This window comes from Neolamprologus brichardi, chromosome 3 (assembly GCF_056152115.1).
Source record: "Neolamprologus brichardi isolate AB-2024 chromosome 3, ASM5615211v1, whole genome shotgun sequence".
In the NCBI taxonomy this organism is placed as follows: Eukaryota; Metazoa; Chordata; class Actinopteri; order Cichliformes; family Cichlidae; genus Neolamprologus; species Neolamprologus brichardi.
The window spans coordinates 56,263,011-56,280,011 of record NC_142106.1 but is presented as its reverse complement, the minus strand read 5'-3'; the positions used below and the strand labels follow the sequence as shown (position 1 = coordinate 56,280,011).

Here is a 17,001-nt window from a genome sequence, read left to right as displayed (position 1 = left end):
TTGTTCCTTGCAGTCCGTGAGGGTTGCACTAAGCTGCGTGGACAGTAATGAAGAGAAGTGTTTGAAAAATTCTGACGGAAAGCCATCCGGGCCTGGACACTTACCAGAGTGCATTGAAGCTATAGCCAAGGAAACTTCTAACTGGGAGATGGGTTCATCCAGCCTTGTTTTAAGTTCTGTTGGAATTTCAGGAATGTCAAGTTTAGCTAAGAACTCATTAATTGCATTACAGTCAGTTTGGGACTCCGAGGTGTAAAGCTGTGAATAAAAATCCCTGAACACTTCATTGATTTTTTCGTGATCTGTGACTATGTTGCCGTCTTGTTGTCGAATTTTAAGAATACTTTGCCTTGCCCTAGAACCTTTTAGAAGGCTCGCCAGTAATTTATCAGGTTTGTCAACATGCATATAAAATTTGGATTTGTCATGTAAGAGTAAACGTTCAGTCGAGTACGTTGTGAGTAGGTCAAGTCTTGTTTTAAGTTCTACACGCTTTTTAAATATTTCATGACTCTGTTTGAGAGCATACTGTTCGTCAGTCTCCTTAATTTGTTGCATTAACTTATTCCTTTCATGGATGGACTGTTTTTTAATTCTTGCCGAATAAGCAATAATCTGGCCTCTGATATACGCCTTAAAGGCATCCCATACGACAAGGCTGGAAGTCTCTGGGGAAGAGTTGGTGGCAAAGTAAAAGCGTATCTCATCCTGGATAAACTTTACAAAATTTTCATCCGACAGGAGGGTCGAATTGAAACGCCATTGCGCAGCTTTAACAGGAGAATATGGAAGAGACAGAGACAGAGTAAGAGGGGCGTGATCTGAAATAACTATGCTATGGTAGGCACAGGAGTGGACCTGCTGCAGACAATTAGTGTCAATGATAAAGTAATCAATTCTTGAATATGTATGGTGCACATGTGAAAAATAGGAGTAATCTCTTTTATGAGGATTTAGGGTACGCCAAACATCACACATTCCATATTCTGATAGAAAGGCATGAATGACAGATGCAGATTTGCTTAAAACATTACTCTTAGTGGATGAGCGATCCAGGGCTGGGTCTAACCAGCAGTTAAAATCACCCCCCAGAAAAAGAGAGTAGACATTTAAGTCGGGTAAAGAGGAGAATAGTTGTTTAAAGAAATTCTCATCATCTGTATTAGGAGCATACACATTTACTAGGGCAACAAGACAGTTATACAGTTTCCCACTGACTATGATATATCTACCATATTTGTCTGCTATGACATTGTGGGCCTCAAAAGGAATGTTCTGCCTGACTAATATAGAGACCCCACGTGCCCTAGCCTGGAAAAGTGAGTGAAAACACTGGCCCCTCCAACGGGAGAAAAGACGGACATTATCAGAGGCCCTGATGTGGGTCTCCTGCAGGAAAGCCACGTCAGTGTTATGGTATTTAACATGTGACAAAACCCTCCTTCTCTTGACTGGATGATTTGTGTTACACTTTTTTAATCTTTAATTTTAAATTGAAACTAACATTTAAAAACATTTGGTACAATATGGAAAGAGGAAGAGTATTTCCACCAGGAGCAGAAACATCTGACTCAGCATGACGATGCTGTTGGTGGATACTGAAGAGCTCAGCCTGTCAAGACAGGATTAGGTTATCGTTTTTAAAAATGTTTATTCAATTATATTCCGAGGCCACTTATCTGGTATAATTTTTGGAAGCCTATTAAAATAAAAATAAAATCAGATGTGTGGTCTTTTGGTTGTTTTTGTTTTGTTCAATAAGCAGATGTTGGTGTTTCAGCAATGCAGTAACTTAAGTTTAAGAGGCTTGTTAGAAACTATGAAACACATCATACAGACTTCTGGACATTATTGATCCCCCCCCCCCCCCCCAACAAAGATCAGATCTTAATCAGACTTTATTTTAGAATACAGTTTAGTAATATTTTTCAAGGCAGTTTAATCATTTCTGGAGCAGGCTGAACAGCAGTCTTCACTATCTACAAGCAGCATAAACATGCTGTGGTGAAAAGGCTCTCTTTCCTCCTTAAACATCTTTTTAATGTTAGTTTTAATTTAATGCTTGTTTCAGAAGCATAGTCTTAACTCAAAGTAACCATGGTCAGACTTGATTGAAGTAACTCAGGTCAGCCTGTCATGAACCGAAAACTCACAGCTGCTCTAGTTTATGGCTAGACTCAGTTTGTTGAACCTGTGCCTTGAAAAAGGCCCCTGTTTGTCCCTCATGTTTGTTTTCACATTTTAGACTTTGCTTCTATTGGACCTTTTATCAGTAACACGTGCTTACGTTTTGCTGGAACAGTTGAAACTAACATAAATAAATAACTCGAGAGGTGATAGTCAGCAGGGGGTTTCGTCTATTTGGTGACACACAATAAAGGGTAAAGTTTAACTACAGTTTGGGTCCACACATGTCCAAACCCTGGTGTGTAGACCTACTTAGTATTGAGAAATTGTCATGGGACCATGTGTGTTTTTGGTGCTGCTTGCTCCTGTTTCCATTTTTGTTTATCTAGGAGTGTGTGTGTGGGTGTGTCAGCCAGGAGCCTGGCCACACCTGCGGAGGAGAATTACTCACACCTGCAGCTGATCAAGCCTCGTCGGAGGAGCTACTTAGGAGTGTGGTGGAGCTCTCTCCGATGCTGGATAATTGTGTAACTTCACGTTAGTCTCTTGGCGAGTTAGTTAAGGTTAGTCTGCCGCATTGTGGTGTTGCTGAAGGCTGCCTCTTTGTTATTCCCCAGGAGGAGTGTGGAGACGAGAGGGCAGCGAGCACGGGGTGCTCAGACACTGAGGAGCGGAGACAAAGAACACTAACACTGGCAAGAGGACATGTCAGAGTCGGGAATGCACTGGGGATTTATTGTTGTTTGGATTATTTTGCATCACTGTAAATAAATGCACTGATCTCATCAAAGAGTCCAGCATTTGGGTCCTCCTTCCCCTCATCATAGTCTGCCACGCAGGCCGTGACAGAAAAGCCCACTAAAAGAACGCCCACCAGACCAAAGCAATGGTTTTGACTTGATCAGCATTAACCCCGCCCCCTGACTTTGATGGGTGAAGATGACAAATAAAATGTATTTATGAACACCGATGCAGGGCCAGGAGTAGCAACGTAAATTAAATAAATACATCATTAAATATTTCATTAAATGTGTCAGTAAAATAATTAAAATAGAAAACAAACCAATAATTGATTAAATATGTAATTAACTAATTAGAATTAGTTATATAAACAAATAATGAAACATTTTAAATGAAATTAATGGATAATTAATTATTAATATATTTCTTTAATTATGTACTTTTTAAAATTAATTACTGGAATAATTAATTCATTAGTGATGTATTTATTTAATACATCCATTAAAATGATTGCTATTTTACTCAATATAAATTTAAGACATCAATATTAAATAGTTAAATTATGATAATGAATACATGCAACTATAACTAATGACATAAAAATGAGGATTTCTTAAGCTAAAGCCAAAGTGCTGACTCATTTTGCATATTACTCTCAAATGTTTTCCCTAATAACAATAACATAATTACACTTTAGCCACAAGAGGGCAGCAGCATTAATATAAGTCACATGTATATAAAGGTACAGTGATTATATTACAGACGGTGATGGCAGTGTGTTTTTCCATAACAGATCTACCAACCAATCACAAGTAATTTTTATTGGTAGATTTTTTTCCCTGAAGTTCCTCATTTTGAGAATTGAATAACTTGACCAGATCTCTGTCAAACCCCACTGTTGCAGTTTATCTATCGTGCCCTGCGGTTATTTATCTGTTCATTTCTGACACTTTCTCAACTTCTTGCACGTTTTAAATGGTTTTAGACAAAAAAAAAAAAAAAAGATATATATATTTGAAAGAGATATAAAAGTAAGGATATGTCAGTATAAAAATAAATGTAGTGTTTAAGTTGCAAATTTCAAGTCAAATCACAAACAACAATATCTGACCTGAGTGTTTCCAGTTTCCAGTTTCCAGTCTTCAGTCCAGAAAACAGTACTGTCAAACCTGAGTCCTGGAGGTTGTTGTTACTCAGGTCTAGAGCTCTGAGCTCACAGTCTTCTAGTTGAAGAGAGGAGGACAGAGCTTCACATGCTCTCTCTGACAGGTTACAGCTATTCAGACTAAAAAAAGATATAAATCATCATAAATAAAGTTACGATAAATTAAATAATAGAAACTTTATAACTTACAGAGCTTTTTTACAGGCTTTGACAACTGGCAGCAGCCTCAGAAGAGCCTCCTCTGAAGCAGAGTATTTCTTCAGGTCAAACACATCCAGATCTTTTTCTGATGACAGTAAGATGAAGACCAGAGCTGACCACTGAGCAGGAGACAGTTTATCTGTGGAGAGACGTCCTGATCTCAGGGACTGTTGGATCTCCTCCACTAGAGAACGATCATTCAGTTCATTCAGACAGTGAAACAGATTGATGCTTTTCTCTGCAGACGGATTCTCACTGAGCTTCACCTTGATGTACTGGACTGTTTCCTGATTGGTCTGTGAGCTACTTCCTGTTTGTGTCATCAGGCCTTGCAAACAAGTTTGATTAGTCTTCAGACCCAAGAGAAAACGAAGGAACAAGTCCAGGTGTCCATTGGGGCTCTGTAAGGCCTTGTCCACAGCACTCTGATAAAAATGTTTCTCTGTCTGAGAGCTTGTTTGTTGTTCTTCCAGCAGATTGAGTCCAGAGTTGATGAAGGTCAGATGGACATGAAGAGCAGCCAGAAACTCCTGAACACTGAGATGGACGAAGCAGAACACCTTGTTCTGGTACAGTTGTTTCTCCTCTTTAAAGATCTGTGTGAAAACTCCTGAGTACACTGAGGCTGTGCTGATATTCATCTTACACTCTGTCAGGTCTGATTCATAGAAGATCAGTTTTCCTTTCTGCAGCTGATCAAAAGCCAGTTTTCCTAGAGACTCAATCATCTTCCTGCTGTCTGGACTCCAGTGTGGATCTGTCTCAGCTCCTCCATCATATTTGATCCTCTTGACTTTGGCCTGAACCACCAGGAAGTGGATGTACATCTCAGTCAGGGTCTTGGGCAGCTCTCCTCCCTTTCTGGTTTTCAGCACATCCTCCAGAACTGTAGCAGTGATCCAGCAGAAGACTGGGATGTGGCACATGATGTGGAGGCTTCGAGCTTTCTTGATGTGGGAGAGGATCCTGCTGGCCTGCTCCTCATCTCTGAATCTCTTCCTGAAGTACTCCTCCTTCTGTGGGTCAGTGAACCCTCTGACCTCTGTCACCATGTCGACACAGTGAGGAGGGATCTGATTGGCTGCTGCAGGTCGTGTGGTTATCCAGAGGCGAGCAGAAGGGAGCAGGTTCCCTCTGATGAGGTTTGTCAGCAGCTCATCCAATGAGGTGGACTTTCTTGTTTCAGTCAGGATTTTAGTTTTTTTGAAGTCCAAATTAAGTCGACACTCATCCAGACCATCAAGTATGAACACAACCTGGAAGTCTTCAAGCCTGCAGATTCCTGATTCGTTAGTTTGATTAAAGAAGTGATGAACAAGTTCCACCAAGCTGAACTTTTCCTCTTTCAGCACATTCAGCTCTCTGAAAGTGAATGGAAATATGAACTGGATGTCCTGGTTGGCTTTGTCTTCAGCCCAGTCCAGGGTGTATTTCTGTGTTAAGACTGTTTTCCCAATGCCAGCCACTCCCTTTGTCAGCACTGTTCTGATTGGTTCATCTCTTCCAGGTGAGGCTTTAAAGATGTCTTCTTGTCTGATTGTTGTTTCTGGTCTGTCTGGTTTCCTGGATGCTGTTTCAATCTGTCTGACCTCATGTTCATCATTGACCTCTGCAGTCCCTCCCTCTGTGATGTAGAGCTCTGTGTAGATCTGATTCAAAAGGGTTGGGTTTCCTGCTTTAGCGATCCCCTCAAACACACACTGGAACTTCTTCTTCAGTTGGGCTTTAAGTTCACGTTTACAGAGTGGAGCAAATATTTCTGAAGGTAAGAAATTCAGAAACAAATATTATATAATAAATATCATAGCCTTTCAGTACCCTGGGATGAATGTCTATTGGTCCATTTCTTGAGCTATTAGGAAAGATCAATATTCAGTCTTTAGAGAAATTCTCTTACTGCTCTGCAGATTGTCAGCCATCTCATGCTGCTTAAGTCTCCTCAAGAAGTGGAGTGTGATCTTCAGAAATGCTTCTTTGCAGCTCTTTCTTTCATCTTCATCCTCACCTTCAAACATCTCCTCATCCTCCATCTGGCTCTTTAAAGTTTCTGGGTGATCTGGACTCAGAACCTTCTTGATTTTCTCCAGCTCATTCTTCACAAATGTTGTGATGTGTTTCTCCAGATGCTAGAAAAGAAGACTAGATGAATTACCCAGTGGTAAATGGACTGGTTCTTATATAGCTCTCTTTGATACTCTGTGCACACAAAGCACTTTATACAACATGCACATTGTTCTATGCTTAAATACTTTCTTTCACACTCTGATGGATGCATCAGAGGGCAGCTTGGGTTTAGTACGTTAGCCAGTACATTTGCCAGCCAGGGTTTGATTCACAAACCTTCTGACTAGTAGCTGACCTGCTCACCTCCTGAGCTACAGTCACCCTAATCTGACTGAAATCATGGAGCCCAAACTCTGATTTATGTTGGACACACTGACAATCCTCTGGTCTACAAAGTGCAGCATAGAGGTGACTGAAAAGAACAAATGTAAACGTAGTACTACAAACCATAACCACAGAGTCCAAGTGTGTTTGATGTTGCTGTGCAGACTGACCAGTGGAAACCTCTGCTCTCTCCTGGTCCACTCTGTGGAGGAGTAATGTATAATTAGCTCATGTTATGTCTGTCCACACGCAGACACAAGCTAAAGGTCCATGAAGTAATGTTTGGATGGGTTCAGTCAATCAGATGACTGTCATGGTGAAGCTTTGCTAGTCCTGGTTATCCCACTGAGAATTAACAACTCAGTTTCCAGATGTCTGTAGTTTTCTGCTCAGTTTCTTTAGTCCCAACAGCTCTTACCATCTCCTGCATAAAGCTTTCCCTCCATGCTCAGATGCCCTGGAACAAGGTGCTCTCTTTATATCAGTGACAGGTTTAAAGTGCCAAATTGCAGTGCTCGCCAAACTTTGTGTCAGCAAAAGTAGTTCTAATGTTTCTTACATTTATTACATTTTTTACATTTTTACACACACAAATCAATGAACGCAAAAACATAAACTTTTTAGATATTTTGTTTTACAATGTTACAAAACTCAGTTCACAACTACACAATCTGATTTACAAGTACAAAATATTTATGACCACAGTTTGAGCCGATGTATGTCCCGAGTCTGTGGACTCAGTGGTTTTGTTTTGATTGTTATTGTCTTTTGTTACAATTTGATTCTGACTAAGATTTTCTAGTTCTGAGGTTTTGGTTTCTGTGTTCCCTCTCTACTGTGTTAGTATTGTGTCTCTGTGTTCATTTCCTGTTTTATTTTGACAGTGCCATGTCCTACGTTAGTGTGTCTAGTTTTGCTTCCCCTTGTCTGGTTATGTCCAATTAATCCTGCTGTGTCTCCCTCCCTTTTCTCATTCCCTGATTGCTCTTTTGTGTATATGAGCCCTTTGTTTTCTCCTGCTTGTTGCTGGTTTGTCTGTGTTGTCTCCCCGTGTCTCCATTTAAGGTTTCAGGTTAGTTTTTTAGTTTTTTCAGAAGAGATTATCTTAGCTTCTGCAAAGGCCATCTCCACTGCACTTCACTGTTTCAATAAAGCTCACTCACTTCACAGCAGTGTCCGCATCTTGGGTCCTTTATTAAATTCAACAGGATCAAACTGCTCTAAGACAGCTGAGCACACAGGAGAAAGACTCAGATCTGAGGCAGCAGTCGGCGAGACAAGAGCCCTAATAGATAGAACCTTATAGTTAAAAATGCTAAAAAATCATCAAAAATACTTGATGAAGAAATGACTCCGACATTATCACGTGAACGAAGAAAACGATTGAGGACATTAAAAAGTACATGAGGCCTGTGACTGTTTACTGACACTAAGTTTAAGACAAACTGTGTCTGCAGTTTTTACAGCTTCTTGGTGAGCAGAAAGACAGAAAGTCCTTAAAATCTATAGAGAAACATACAATCTGTCCTTTTCCCATCTCCTTTCGGCACGTCTACAGTCACGTCTAAGGGAGCGCATATGTTCATTCAACCACAGCTCTGATAAATGCTGAGCGCACAGAGTCCTGAACGGAGCAATAGAGTCCAAAATATCGGTGCAGGTAGAATGAAGTATGTCCGAAAGGTCCTCAACACTTTAACAGCTGGAGTTTATTATTCCAGAGTCCATAAAGGCAGCAGAAAAAGCGGCGCTGTTAGAGCATTAAGCGCTCGCTTTTTACACGCTGAGGCGCACGGCTTATCTACCGAGCAGCGCGTTACAGTGAACAACACAGGAAGATGATCGGAGATGCCCAACTCAGATATTTCAGTGATGCACACATCCAGCCCGTGGGGAGCTCCAAGTCTAGTGTGTGACCTTTTTCATGCGTGGGACCAGTAACCCACTGGGTCAAGTTAGAAGAGTCAATAATATTTAAAAAGTCCTTGACCAGAAGTTTAGAGTCACAGCAGACATGGATATTAAAATCACCAAGGCAGCATCATCAGAAGACAAAGCACACCCAGCTCTATCTGTCCATGAAGCCAGATAACACACACCAATGAGTTAAACTGCAGGAATGTCTTAAAGACATAAAGACCTGGATGGCCGCTAACTTTCTGCTTCTTAATTCATATCAAACTGAGGTTATTGTACTCGGCCCTGAAAATCTTAGAAATATGGTCTCTAAGCAGATTCTTACTCTGGATGGCATTACCTTGGCCTTCAGTAACACTGTGAGGAACCTTGGAGTCATTTTTGACCAGGACATGTCCTTCAATGCACATATTAAACAAATATGTAAGACTGCGTTCTTCCATTTGTGCAACATCTCTAAAGTTAGAAATATCCTGTCTCACAGTGACGCTGAAAAACTAGTTCATGCATTTATTACTTCCAGGCTGGACGACTGTAATTCATTATTATCAGGATGTCCTAAAAACTCACTGAAAAGCCTTCAGCTAATCCAAAATGCTGCAGCAAGAGTCCTGACAGGGACTAGAAAGAGAGAGCAGATTTCTCCTGTATTGGCTTCCCTTCATTGGCTTCCTGTTAAATCCAGAATTCAAAATCCTGCTCCTCACATACAAGGTCTTAAATAATCAGGCCCCATCTTATCTTAATGACCTTGTAGTACCATATCACCCTATTAGAGCACTTCGCTCTCGCTCTGCAGGCCTACTTGTTGTTCCTAGAGTATTTAAAAGTAGAATGGGAGGCAGAGCCTTCAGTTTTCAGGCCCCTCTTCTGTGGAACCAGCTCCCAGTTTGGATTCAGGAGACAGACACTATCTCTACTTTCAAGATTAGGCTTCACACTTTCTTCTTACTTAACGATTAAGTCCCTGTATTCCACCGTTATATGGAAATCAGCCATTATAACTTGTGTCAAATCTACTTGTACCTCACAGTTTTCTAAGTACACAGAGAGCAGTAAACCTCAGAGCAGCAGCACATCAGACTGTGTGCAAAAAATCTAGAAGAGAAAATATTTTGACCCATTTCTAAATGATTCTTGTGACCATGCTGCACCACAACACCTGATCTCTGGTTTCCTGACCTCTTCAATCCCACTTTAATACTTGACTAAACTCATTTTCCTGTTTAGGTGTTGAGGCAAAGCCATCCATCTACAATGCAGGCAACAGCAAATGGAGCTATTTTTGATTCCCTTTGGGTTTTTTCTACTTTTGTGCTACAAAATGTTCAAGCTGATTAAATTCATTAGAATAAAAGTTCAGATAATTTTCTCATATTAATGTTGGCGGTAGAAATTCAGGTACCTTTGCACAAAAACTGGCAGAAATTTCCTTCAAAGATCGAGTTTTTACTTTAATACTGTGAGTACATTTCAGAGCCTGTACTCTTTTACCTTTACTTGAGTAAAGAAGTTGAATCAGTATTTCAGCTTTAAGAGGGTATTTTAACACAAACATCAGTCCTTCTACTGTCACGGTTCTGGGTCAGTTTCGACCCAGTATTTTGAGTTTTGGATTGTTAGTTTATTTTTGGATAATTGTCGTGGTTTTGGGCACTATGAGGTTTATTATTATTATTAGAATTCTGTTTCTGTTTATTCATGTTAAGGATTTGTTCTCGGTTGTATCTCACGTTTAGTTTAGTTCAGGTTCCATGTGTCATTCTCCGTCTGTCTCTCAGTGTCAGGTCTGCGTCTTCCTGTAGTGTTCTCATTTCCTGTTTTATTGTGAAGGTTTGAGTCTCATGTGAGTGTGTTCAGTTTTCCCTCTGTCTCGTCTTGTTGATTATTCCCAGCTGTGTCCACCACCTGTGTGTAATTCCCGTGTTTCTCTGTGTGTATTTAAGTCGTGTCCTCTGTCATTGTAGTTGCTGGTCCGTCTGCGTTCCCACCATGTTTCATCCGTGTGTTCCCTGCCGTCACCATCATGTACCATCGTCTTCCTTCCTTTATGTTCGTGTTCTTGTTCATGCTCTGTAGTTTAGTTGTCCCAGTATAGTTTAGTTTTCCGTTTTGCCGTTTGCCTCTCTATATTTCGTGTTCATTAAATCACCTTCACACCTTCACGACTGCCTGCGTTTGGATCTTCTTTTTCCTTTTCCACATGGCTCTTCTCACTCGCCGTGACAGTACGGACCAGCCAGATATGGATCCAGCGGCAGTCACCCCACCCACGGAGCTTCGGAATTTCATAACGGACTCAGCTTCAAAATTAATCAACCTGTGGTTAGAGCATGAGGGAGAAACGTTTCTCTACATTCTGGAAGCCAGGCTACAACGGCTTATTTCCGATTATCCCTGGCTATTGGACTCACTTCACCCGCTGGTATAAAACTTCATCCTCCACGAACTCCACCTTCACCCCCCCGCCGCTACCGCTCGTCCGCTCGCTTCCACGGAGGACGTGCCATCCGAACCGCCGGACGAGGGATTACCCGGCCCGTCGGAGCCGTCTCCGACAAGAAAGCGACGTTCGCGCCGTCGGCGTAGCACCCCACAGCCGGATGTCGGGACATGTAAGCCACCGGCAGTGGTGAGTGAGAGGGACACTGTTTCTGCGTTGCCAGAAACAAGGACGATTTATTCTGGGGCCATTTTCTGTGGTTCCACTGAAAATGATAGTGGTTTTTCTATGGCCGCTGCTTCAAAGACTGTTTCTCCTGAGCCCACGCTCTATGTTAATGACTGTTTCCATTCTGTTTCCAAGCCTGGTGTTATGTATGGAGATGTTTGGGACCCTTTTTCATCTGCACTGATTCATTCAGGGGAATTTGTAAACCTCACCGAAACTGTTTTTTCTGATCATGTTCTCCCATCCACACTTTCACCACAGTTTAACGTTGGGTCTGCAATTCAGTTAGCGGTTCAGTCAGCAGGCCAGCTGCCCTCAGTTCAGTCAGCAGGCCAGCTGCCCTCAGTTCAGTCAGCAGGCCAGCTGCCCTCAGTTCAGTCAGCAGCCGCGCTGCCCTCAGTTCAGTCAGCAGCCGCGCTGCCCTCAGTTCAGTCAGCAGCCGCGCTGCCCTCAGTTCAGTCAGCAGCCGCGCTGCCCTCAGTTCAGTCAGCAGCCCCGCTGCCCCCAGTTCAGTCAGCAGCCCCGCTGCCCCCAGTTCAGTCAGCAGCCCCGCTGCCCCCAGTTCAGTCAGCCACTTCACCATCTATTACGCCTCCGCTACAATCGTCTCTGCTACCTGTAGCTCAGTCGCCACTAGCTCAGCAGCCTACCCACTCATTCACTCAGCCATCATCCTCACAGCCTCATTACAAGCAGGGAACACACTTCATACAAACGTTAGCTGGTTCACTTAAGCTGGCCGTCTCAGAGACAGTTGCTCCCTCTAGGGCCTCCCCAGAGGCTGGGTTTCAGCCACCAGCCAACTCTGGACCCCTAGAGGTCAAGATGCCAGCACCAGCAGCTTCACTGGAGGACTTTACTGAGCAGTCTCAGCCGTCATCCCCTGCTGAGAGCTCCAGTGAGTTCACCCCTCTGCCCCTGTCCTCTGCTGGAGGACCAGAGGGACCCATTCAGCCGTCTATCTCAGCTGGAGGGCCGGAGGAGCCCGTCCAGCCTCACGCCACGTCAGCTGGAGGGCCCGAGTTGCCCGTCCAGCCTCAAGTGTCGTCAGCTGGAGGGCCCGAGTCGCCCGTCCAGCCTCAGGTTTCGTCGGCTGGGGGTTCGGGAGAACCCAGCCAGCCTCAGGTTTCGTCGGCTGGGGGTTCGGGAGAACCCAGCCAGCCTCAGGTTTCGTCGGCTGGGGGTTCGGGAGAACCCAGCCAGCCTCAGGTTTCGTCGGCTGGGGGTTCGGGAGAACCCAGCCAGCCGTCCAGCCCCGAGTGTCGTCTGCTGGAGGGCCCGAGTCGGCCGTCCAGCCCCGAGTGTCGTCTGCTGGAGGGCCCGAGTCGGCCGTCCAGCCCCGAGTGTCGTCTGCTGGAGGGCCCGAGTCGGCCGTCCAGCCCCGAGTGTCGTCTGCTGGAGGGCCCGAGTCGCCCGTCCAGCCCCGAGTGTCGTCTGCGGGTGGGTCTGAGGAGCCCACCCAGCACCACGCCTCGTCTGCTAGGGGTCCTGGAGGACCCAGCAAGCACATCCTCACGTCTGCTGACGGTTCGGGGAAGTTTGTTCAGCCACCACCTGCTGAATCATCCCCTGTGTCTCCTACACCGTTGCCTGCATCCACATCACCTCCTGCAGCATCGCTGCTGTCAGGTTCCGCAGCCGTCCCGCTGCCGTCAGGTTCCGCAGCCGTCCCGCTGCCGTCAGGTTCCGCAGCCGTCCCGCTGCCGTCTTCGTCCACGCCTGGTCCAGCCTCTGTGTCTTCGTCCACGCCTGGTCCAGCCTCTGTGTCTTCGTCCACGCCTGGTCCTGCCTCTGTGTCTTCGTCCACGCCTGGTCCTGCCTCTGTGTCTTCGTCCATGCCTGGTCCTGCCTCGTCTGGTCCTGCCTCGTCTGGTCCTGCCTCGTCTGGTCCTGCCTCGTCTGGTCCTGCCTCGTCTGGTCCTGCCTCGTCTGGTCCTGCCTCGTCTGGTCCTGCGGTTGCAACGCCGCCGTCAGAGCCCGCTCGGCCTGTCCTGCTTCTCCTCTGGCGGCCATTTTCCAGGCCTCTGAGTTGGCATCATTGCCATTGTTGACGACCTCCGGAAAGGGTTCGTTGCCGCCGCTGGCCTTGCGGCCGACCTCCGGACCTGCTCTGTGGCCGCCGTTGCCGTGTGCACGGTCGGCCCCCGGAACTGTTTGCCCGCCGTTGCCGTGTGCACGGTCGGCCCCCGGAACTGTTTGCTCGTCGCCGCCGTTGCCGTGTGCACGGTCGGCCCCCTGGACTGTTTTGGCTCTTGTGTTGTCGACCCCCGGACTTTCCTGTGGACTCATGCATAGTCTTGTTTTGTGTTGGCCTGGTTTTTTTTGGTTTGATCTGGACTGTTGTGCTCCTTGTTTTTTGTTTCGGACCCTCCTTCCTGGACCCCCTCCGCCCGCCCTGGTCTGGTGCTCGGTTTTATTGTCCTGTTTTCTGTTTAGGGCTGTCGGGAGCCAGCCCTTGGAGGGGGGGTACTGTCACGGTTCTGGGTCAGTTTCGACCCAGTATTTTGAGTTTTGGATTGTTAGTTTATTTTTGGATAATTGTCGTGGTTTTGGGCACTATGAGGTTTATCATTATTATTATTAGAATTCTGTTTCTGTTTATTCATGTTAAGGATTTGTTCTCGGTTGTATCTCACGCTTAGTTTAGTTCAGGTTCCATGTGTCATTCTCCGTCTGTCTCTCAGTGTCAGGTCTGCGTCTTCCTGTAGTGTTCTCATTTCCTGTTTTATTGTGAAGGTTTGAGTCTCATGTGAGTGTGTTCAGTTTTCCCTCTGTCTCGTCTTGTTGATTATTCCCAGCTGTGTCCACCACCTGTGTGTAATTCCCGTGTTTCTCTGTGTGTATTTAAGTTGTGTCCTCTGTCATTGTAGTTGCTGGTCCGTCTGCGTTCCCACCATGTTTCATCCGTGTGTTCCCTGCCGTCACCATCATGTACCATCGTCTTCCTTCTTTTATGTTCGTGTTCTTGTTCATGCTCTGTAGTTTAGTTGTCCCAGTATAGTTTAGTTTTCCGTTTTGCCGTTTGCCTCTCTATATTTCGTGTTCATTAAATCACCTTCACACCTTCACGACTGCCTGCGTTTGGATCTTCTTTTTCCTTTTCCACGCGGCTCTTCTCACTCGCCGTGACATCTACTTAAGTATGTTTGACACTTTGTTTACGCCTAAATTAACTTTACTGTTAACGAGTTTTCATGTTTCTGTAATCCACCAGTGTGCTCATGCTTTTTTAATTGAAAAGATATTTTCAATGATCAAATATAATTATTTTTGTTATTTGTGGATTTTAAATGTCCTTGACAGAGACAGATGATAATCATTATCCTGCACTGTGGTCTCAGGTTTGGTCGAGCTAGCACAAAGAATGGCTGGCTATGTTGAACTTCCTCCTGGGATCTACACTAAGAAGTGAGTCCAACATTAGCACGGTCTCTTTCCTTTATCTGGATTCACTTTAGCATTCACAGTCACGTGAAGCTTGTTATTAACTCGATAAGTCAACCCAGGGTTTCAGCTGAGCGTTCACATGAAACACATGGTGTTGGCAGCATCTGATCAATCATATTCATGGAGATGTGTATCAGCAACAGAGCAGCTGAGTTTGCAGAAGGAAGTCAAACTAAACCATAGGAACAATATGAGGAGATTACACACATAATAAAATACTAGCAGTAACACAGCTGCTGCAGACAAACCAGTCGTGTGATCGTGTGTGAGAGGACAAGGACTGTAAAGGAGTTTGCTATTAAAAGCTCTGTATGAATGTGGGAGGATTTGAAGGGCTTTAAAAAGGCCAATATAAAATAAAAGGCAGCAAAATTGCTGACTGTGAAAGTCACCAGACTTATCAGACCTCTATGATTAACACCTGTAAGAACACCTATTTGTACTTGTTGGCATTATATCAAATACACACGTATATTAAGCCTTTGTTTGAACTCTGGTTGAATTTGTTACTTTCAGACTGTGAAACATCACAGAGGCTGCAGCTGCACATCTTTTTTTTCACCTGGAAATTTACTTTAAATGTTAGATGGAAAATGTATTGCTCAGTTTAACCAAAGTAAGAACAATAATCCATAAACCTTCATAAAGACAAACATCTCCCCAGAACATTGAGCTGCTGAAGTGTCACTGAAGGGAAAAACTATTTGTCCTCCTCCATCCAGCAACACTTGAAACACCTGAGTGGAAGCTCCTCCCTACACTGTGTTTGAAGCAAAGCACAAAGGAGACACCTGCTGGAGCAGCTGGAGTCCTACAGACACTCAGCCTCTTCACTACACAAACACCTCCTACAACATCCACTCTTTCCACTCTGACTGCTGTGTTTGTGGAAACACTCCAACACACACCGCTTCACATACCAACATAGAAATGTGTGTGAAAAAGAGCTGAGCTGATATTAAACATGAGGATTTATTCATAAATACAGAGTCAGGAACAACATCTAAACACACATTACCTCTCAGCAGCAGAAGAACATCCTTTAAAGTTTATATAAAAATCCTTCGACTCGTTGCTCTTTAAGGAAACACAGCTGGGTTCAGGTCCAGGAGATTCTGGCCTCTTATTGATCCTAAAAGAAAAACAATAAATGTAACAGCTTCATGAGATAGGAAGGAAAAACTGGAAATATTAAATTAAAGACATGATGAACAATCTGAAACACATAAAAATAATGTACTTACTCTTTGTCACATAACAGTCTTTTGTTAAAGTGGTCAATAATTTCCTTCGACTCGTTGCTCTTTAAGGAAACACAGCTGGGTTCAGGTCCAGGTTCTGGATTAGTTTTAGGGTTATGTCCAGCTGAGCCTGGTACGCCCCACAGCTCTGGGCTTTAAAACAACACACACAGAGGTATGAGTGTGAATAATGATGGAGCAGTGATGTGAGTGCTGAGCTGTGACATGGAGAAGAGTCATGGACAGTTAGAGATGGTCATCTCACCTCTGAGCTTTGGTCTGGCTCTCATGTTCCCCACACAGAGTGCTTTTAGAGGGAGGGACTCCCTCCTCTCTGTCCTCACACTGATCCATGCTGCTGAAAACATCCAGATGAACAGAATCAGCTTTTTGGGGATTTACTGGATGATTGAGCATCAAGACACTTTTTAATATTTTACTAATTTCTGAAGCATTTTACCAACTTTGTTCAAATTGTCATTTTATTGTTGACAAAAAGAGATTTTGAGTTTGGCTGTTGACATTTCCATGTGGGACTGTTGCTGCAACACCAGGATGTTACTACAGAATACACTTTATATTGTGAGCACTTGGATGTTAGTCCAGTGTTCCTAAACTGACACACCTGCACCTGGATTCATTCTGACCAGATTTTAGCCCAGCAGTGTTTCATACTTAATACATCAGACACAAACTCTGCAGCTGTCATTGTGTGCAGTGTGTGTGCAGCAGGACACCGTGTCCTATGAGTGTTATACTACAATAAACAGAGCCTGACCGCGGGCATAAAGAGGGCAAAAACCCACTTATGCTCTAAAGATTAAGTTTTATTTCCCTTCAAATGACCCTCAGAGCATGTGGAGGGTCATTAAACACATCACAGGTTACCTCAAGAACAACAGGCTGAACAACATAAAAACAAACGCAGAGTTTCTGTCTGATGGTTTGAACATGAAACAGGAATTATTGAGCAAAAACAGCCAGTTTACTAACTCTGCAGAATTTATGAACTAACATCAGCGCATTCACCTACAATACACGAATGAATATCACCAGTTAAACTGAAAAAGTTTAACTGGTCTCATTCCCAGACTCTGATCTCA

General features: G+C 44.0%; 2 protein-coding genes across 2 annotated transcripts in view; one reads left to right on the top strand and one right to left on the bottom strand.

Annotated features, from left to right (window-relative positions):
* LOC148105926 (protein NLRC3-like) overlaps positions 1 to 17,001 on the bottom strand; it is a 37,198-nt gene that overhangs the window by 15,151 nt on the left and 5,046 nt on the right. Inside the window, exons 2-8 of the mRNA XM_087838932.1 lie at positions 16,164 to 16,256; positions 15,902 to 16,051; positions 15,676 to 15,789; positions 6,746 to 6,824; positions 6,132 to 6,360; positions 4,223 to 5,993; positions 3,980 to 4,153 (exon numbers count right to left, since the gene is read on the bottom strand). Coding sequence (XP_087695058.1) covers positions 3,980 to 4,153; positions 4,223 to 5,993; positions 6,132 to 6,360; positions 6,746 to 6,824; positions 15,676 to 15,789; positions 15,902 to 16,051; positions 16,164 to 16,252 — 2,606 coding nt within the window. The 5' untranslated portion in view covers positions 16,253 to 16,256. The remainder of the gene's footprint in view (positions 1 to 3,979; positions 4,154 to 4,222; positions 5,994 to 6,131; positions 6,361 to 6,745; positions 6,825 to 15,675; positions 15,790 to 15,901; positions 16,052 to 16,163; positions 16,257 to 17,001) is intronic.
* On the top strand, positions 10,873 to 14,622 carry LOC148105927 (uncharacterized). The gene is made up of 4 exons (XM_087830854.1): positions 10,873 to 11,154; positions 11,697 to 12,419; positions 12,632 to 13,067; positions 14,552 to 14,622. The coding sequence occupies exons 1-4, from the start codon at positions 10,873 to 10,875 to the stop codon at positions 14,620 to 14,622; spliced, it is 1,512 nt and encodes a 503-aa protein (XP_087686980.1).

What these genes read in the sequence shown, in the direction of transcription:
- LOC148105927 (XM_087830854.1), top strand. Translation starts at nt 10,873, where the DNA reads ATGAGGGAGAAACGTTTCTCTACATTCTGGAAGCCAGGCTACAACGGC. An exon ending in ACAGCCGGATGTCGGGACAT is followed by an intron (nt 11,155 to 11,696) that starts GTAAGCCACCGG and finishes CCCTCAGTTCAG; the next exon opens with TCAGCAGCCCCGCTGCCCCC. An exon ending in GCCTGGTCCTGCCTCGTCTG is followed by an intron (nt 13,068 to 14,551) that starts GTCCTGCCTCGT and finishes CTGTGGTCTCAG; the next exon opens with GTTTGGTCGAGCTAGCACAA.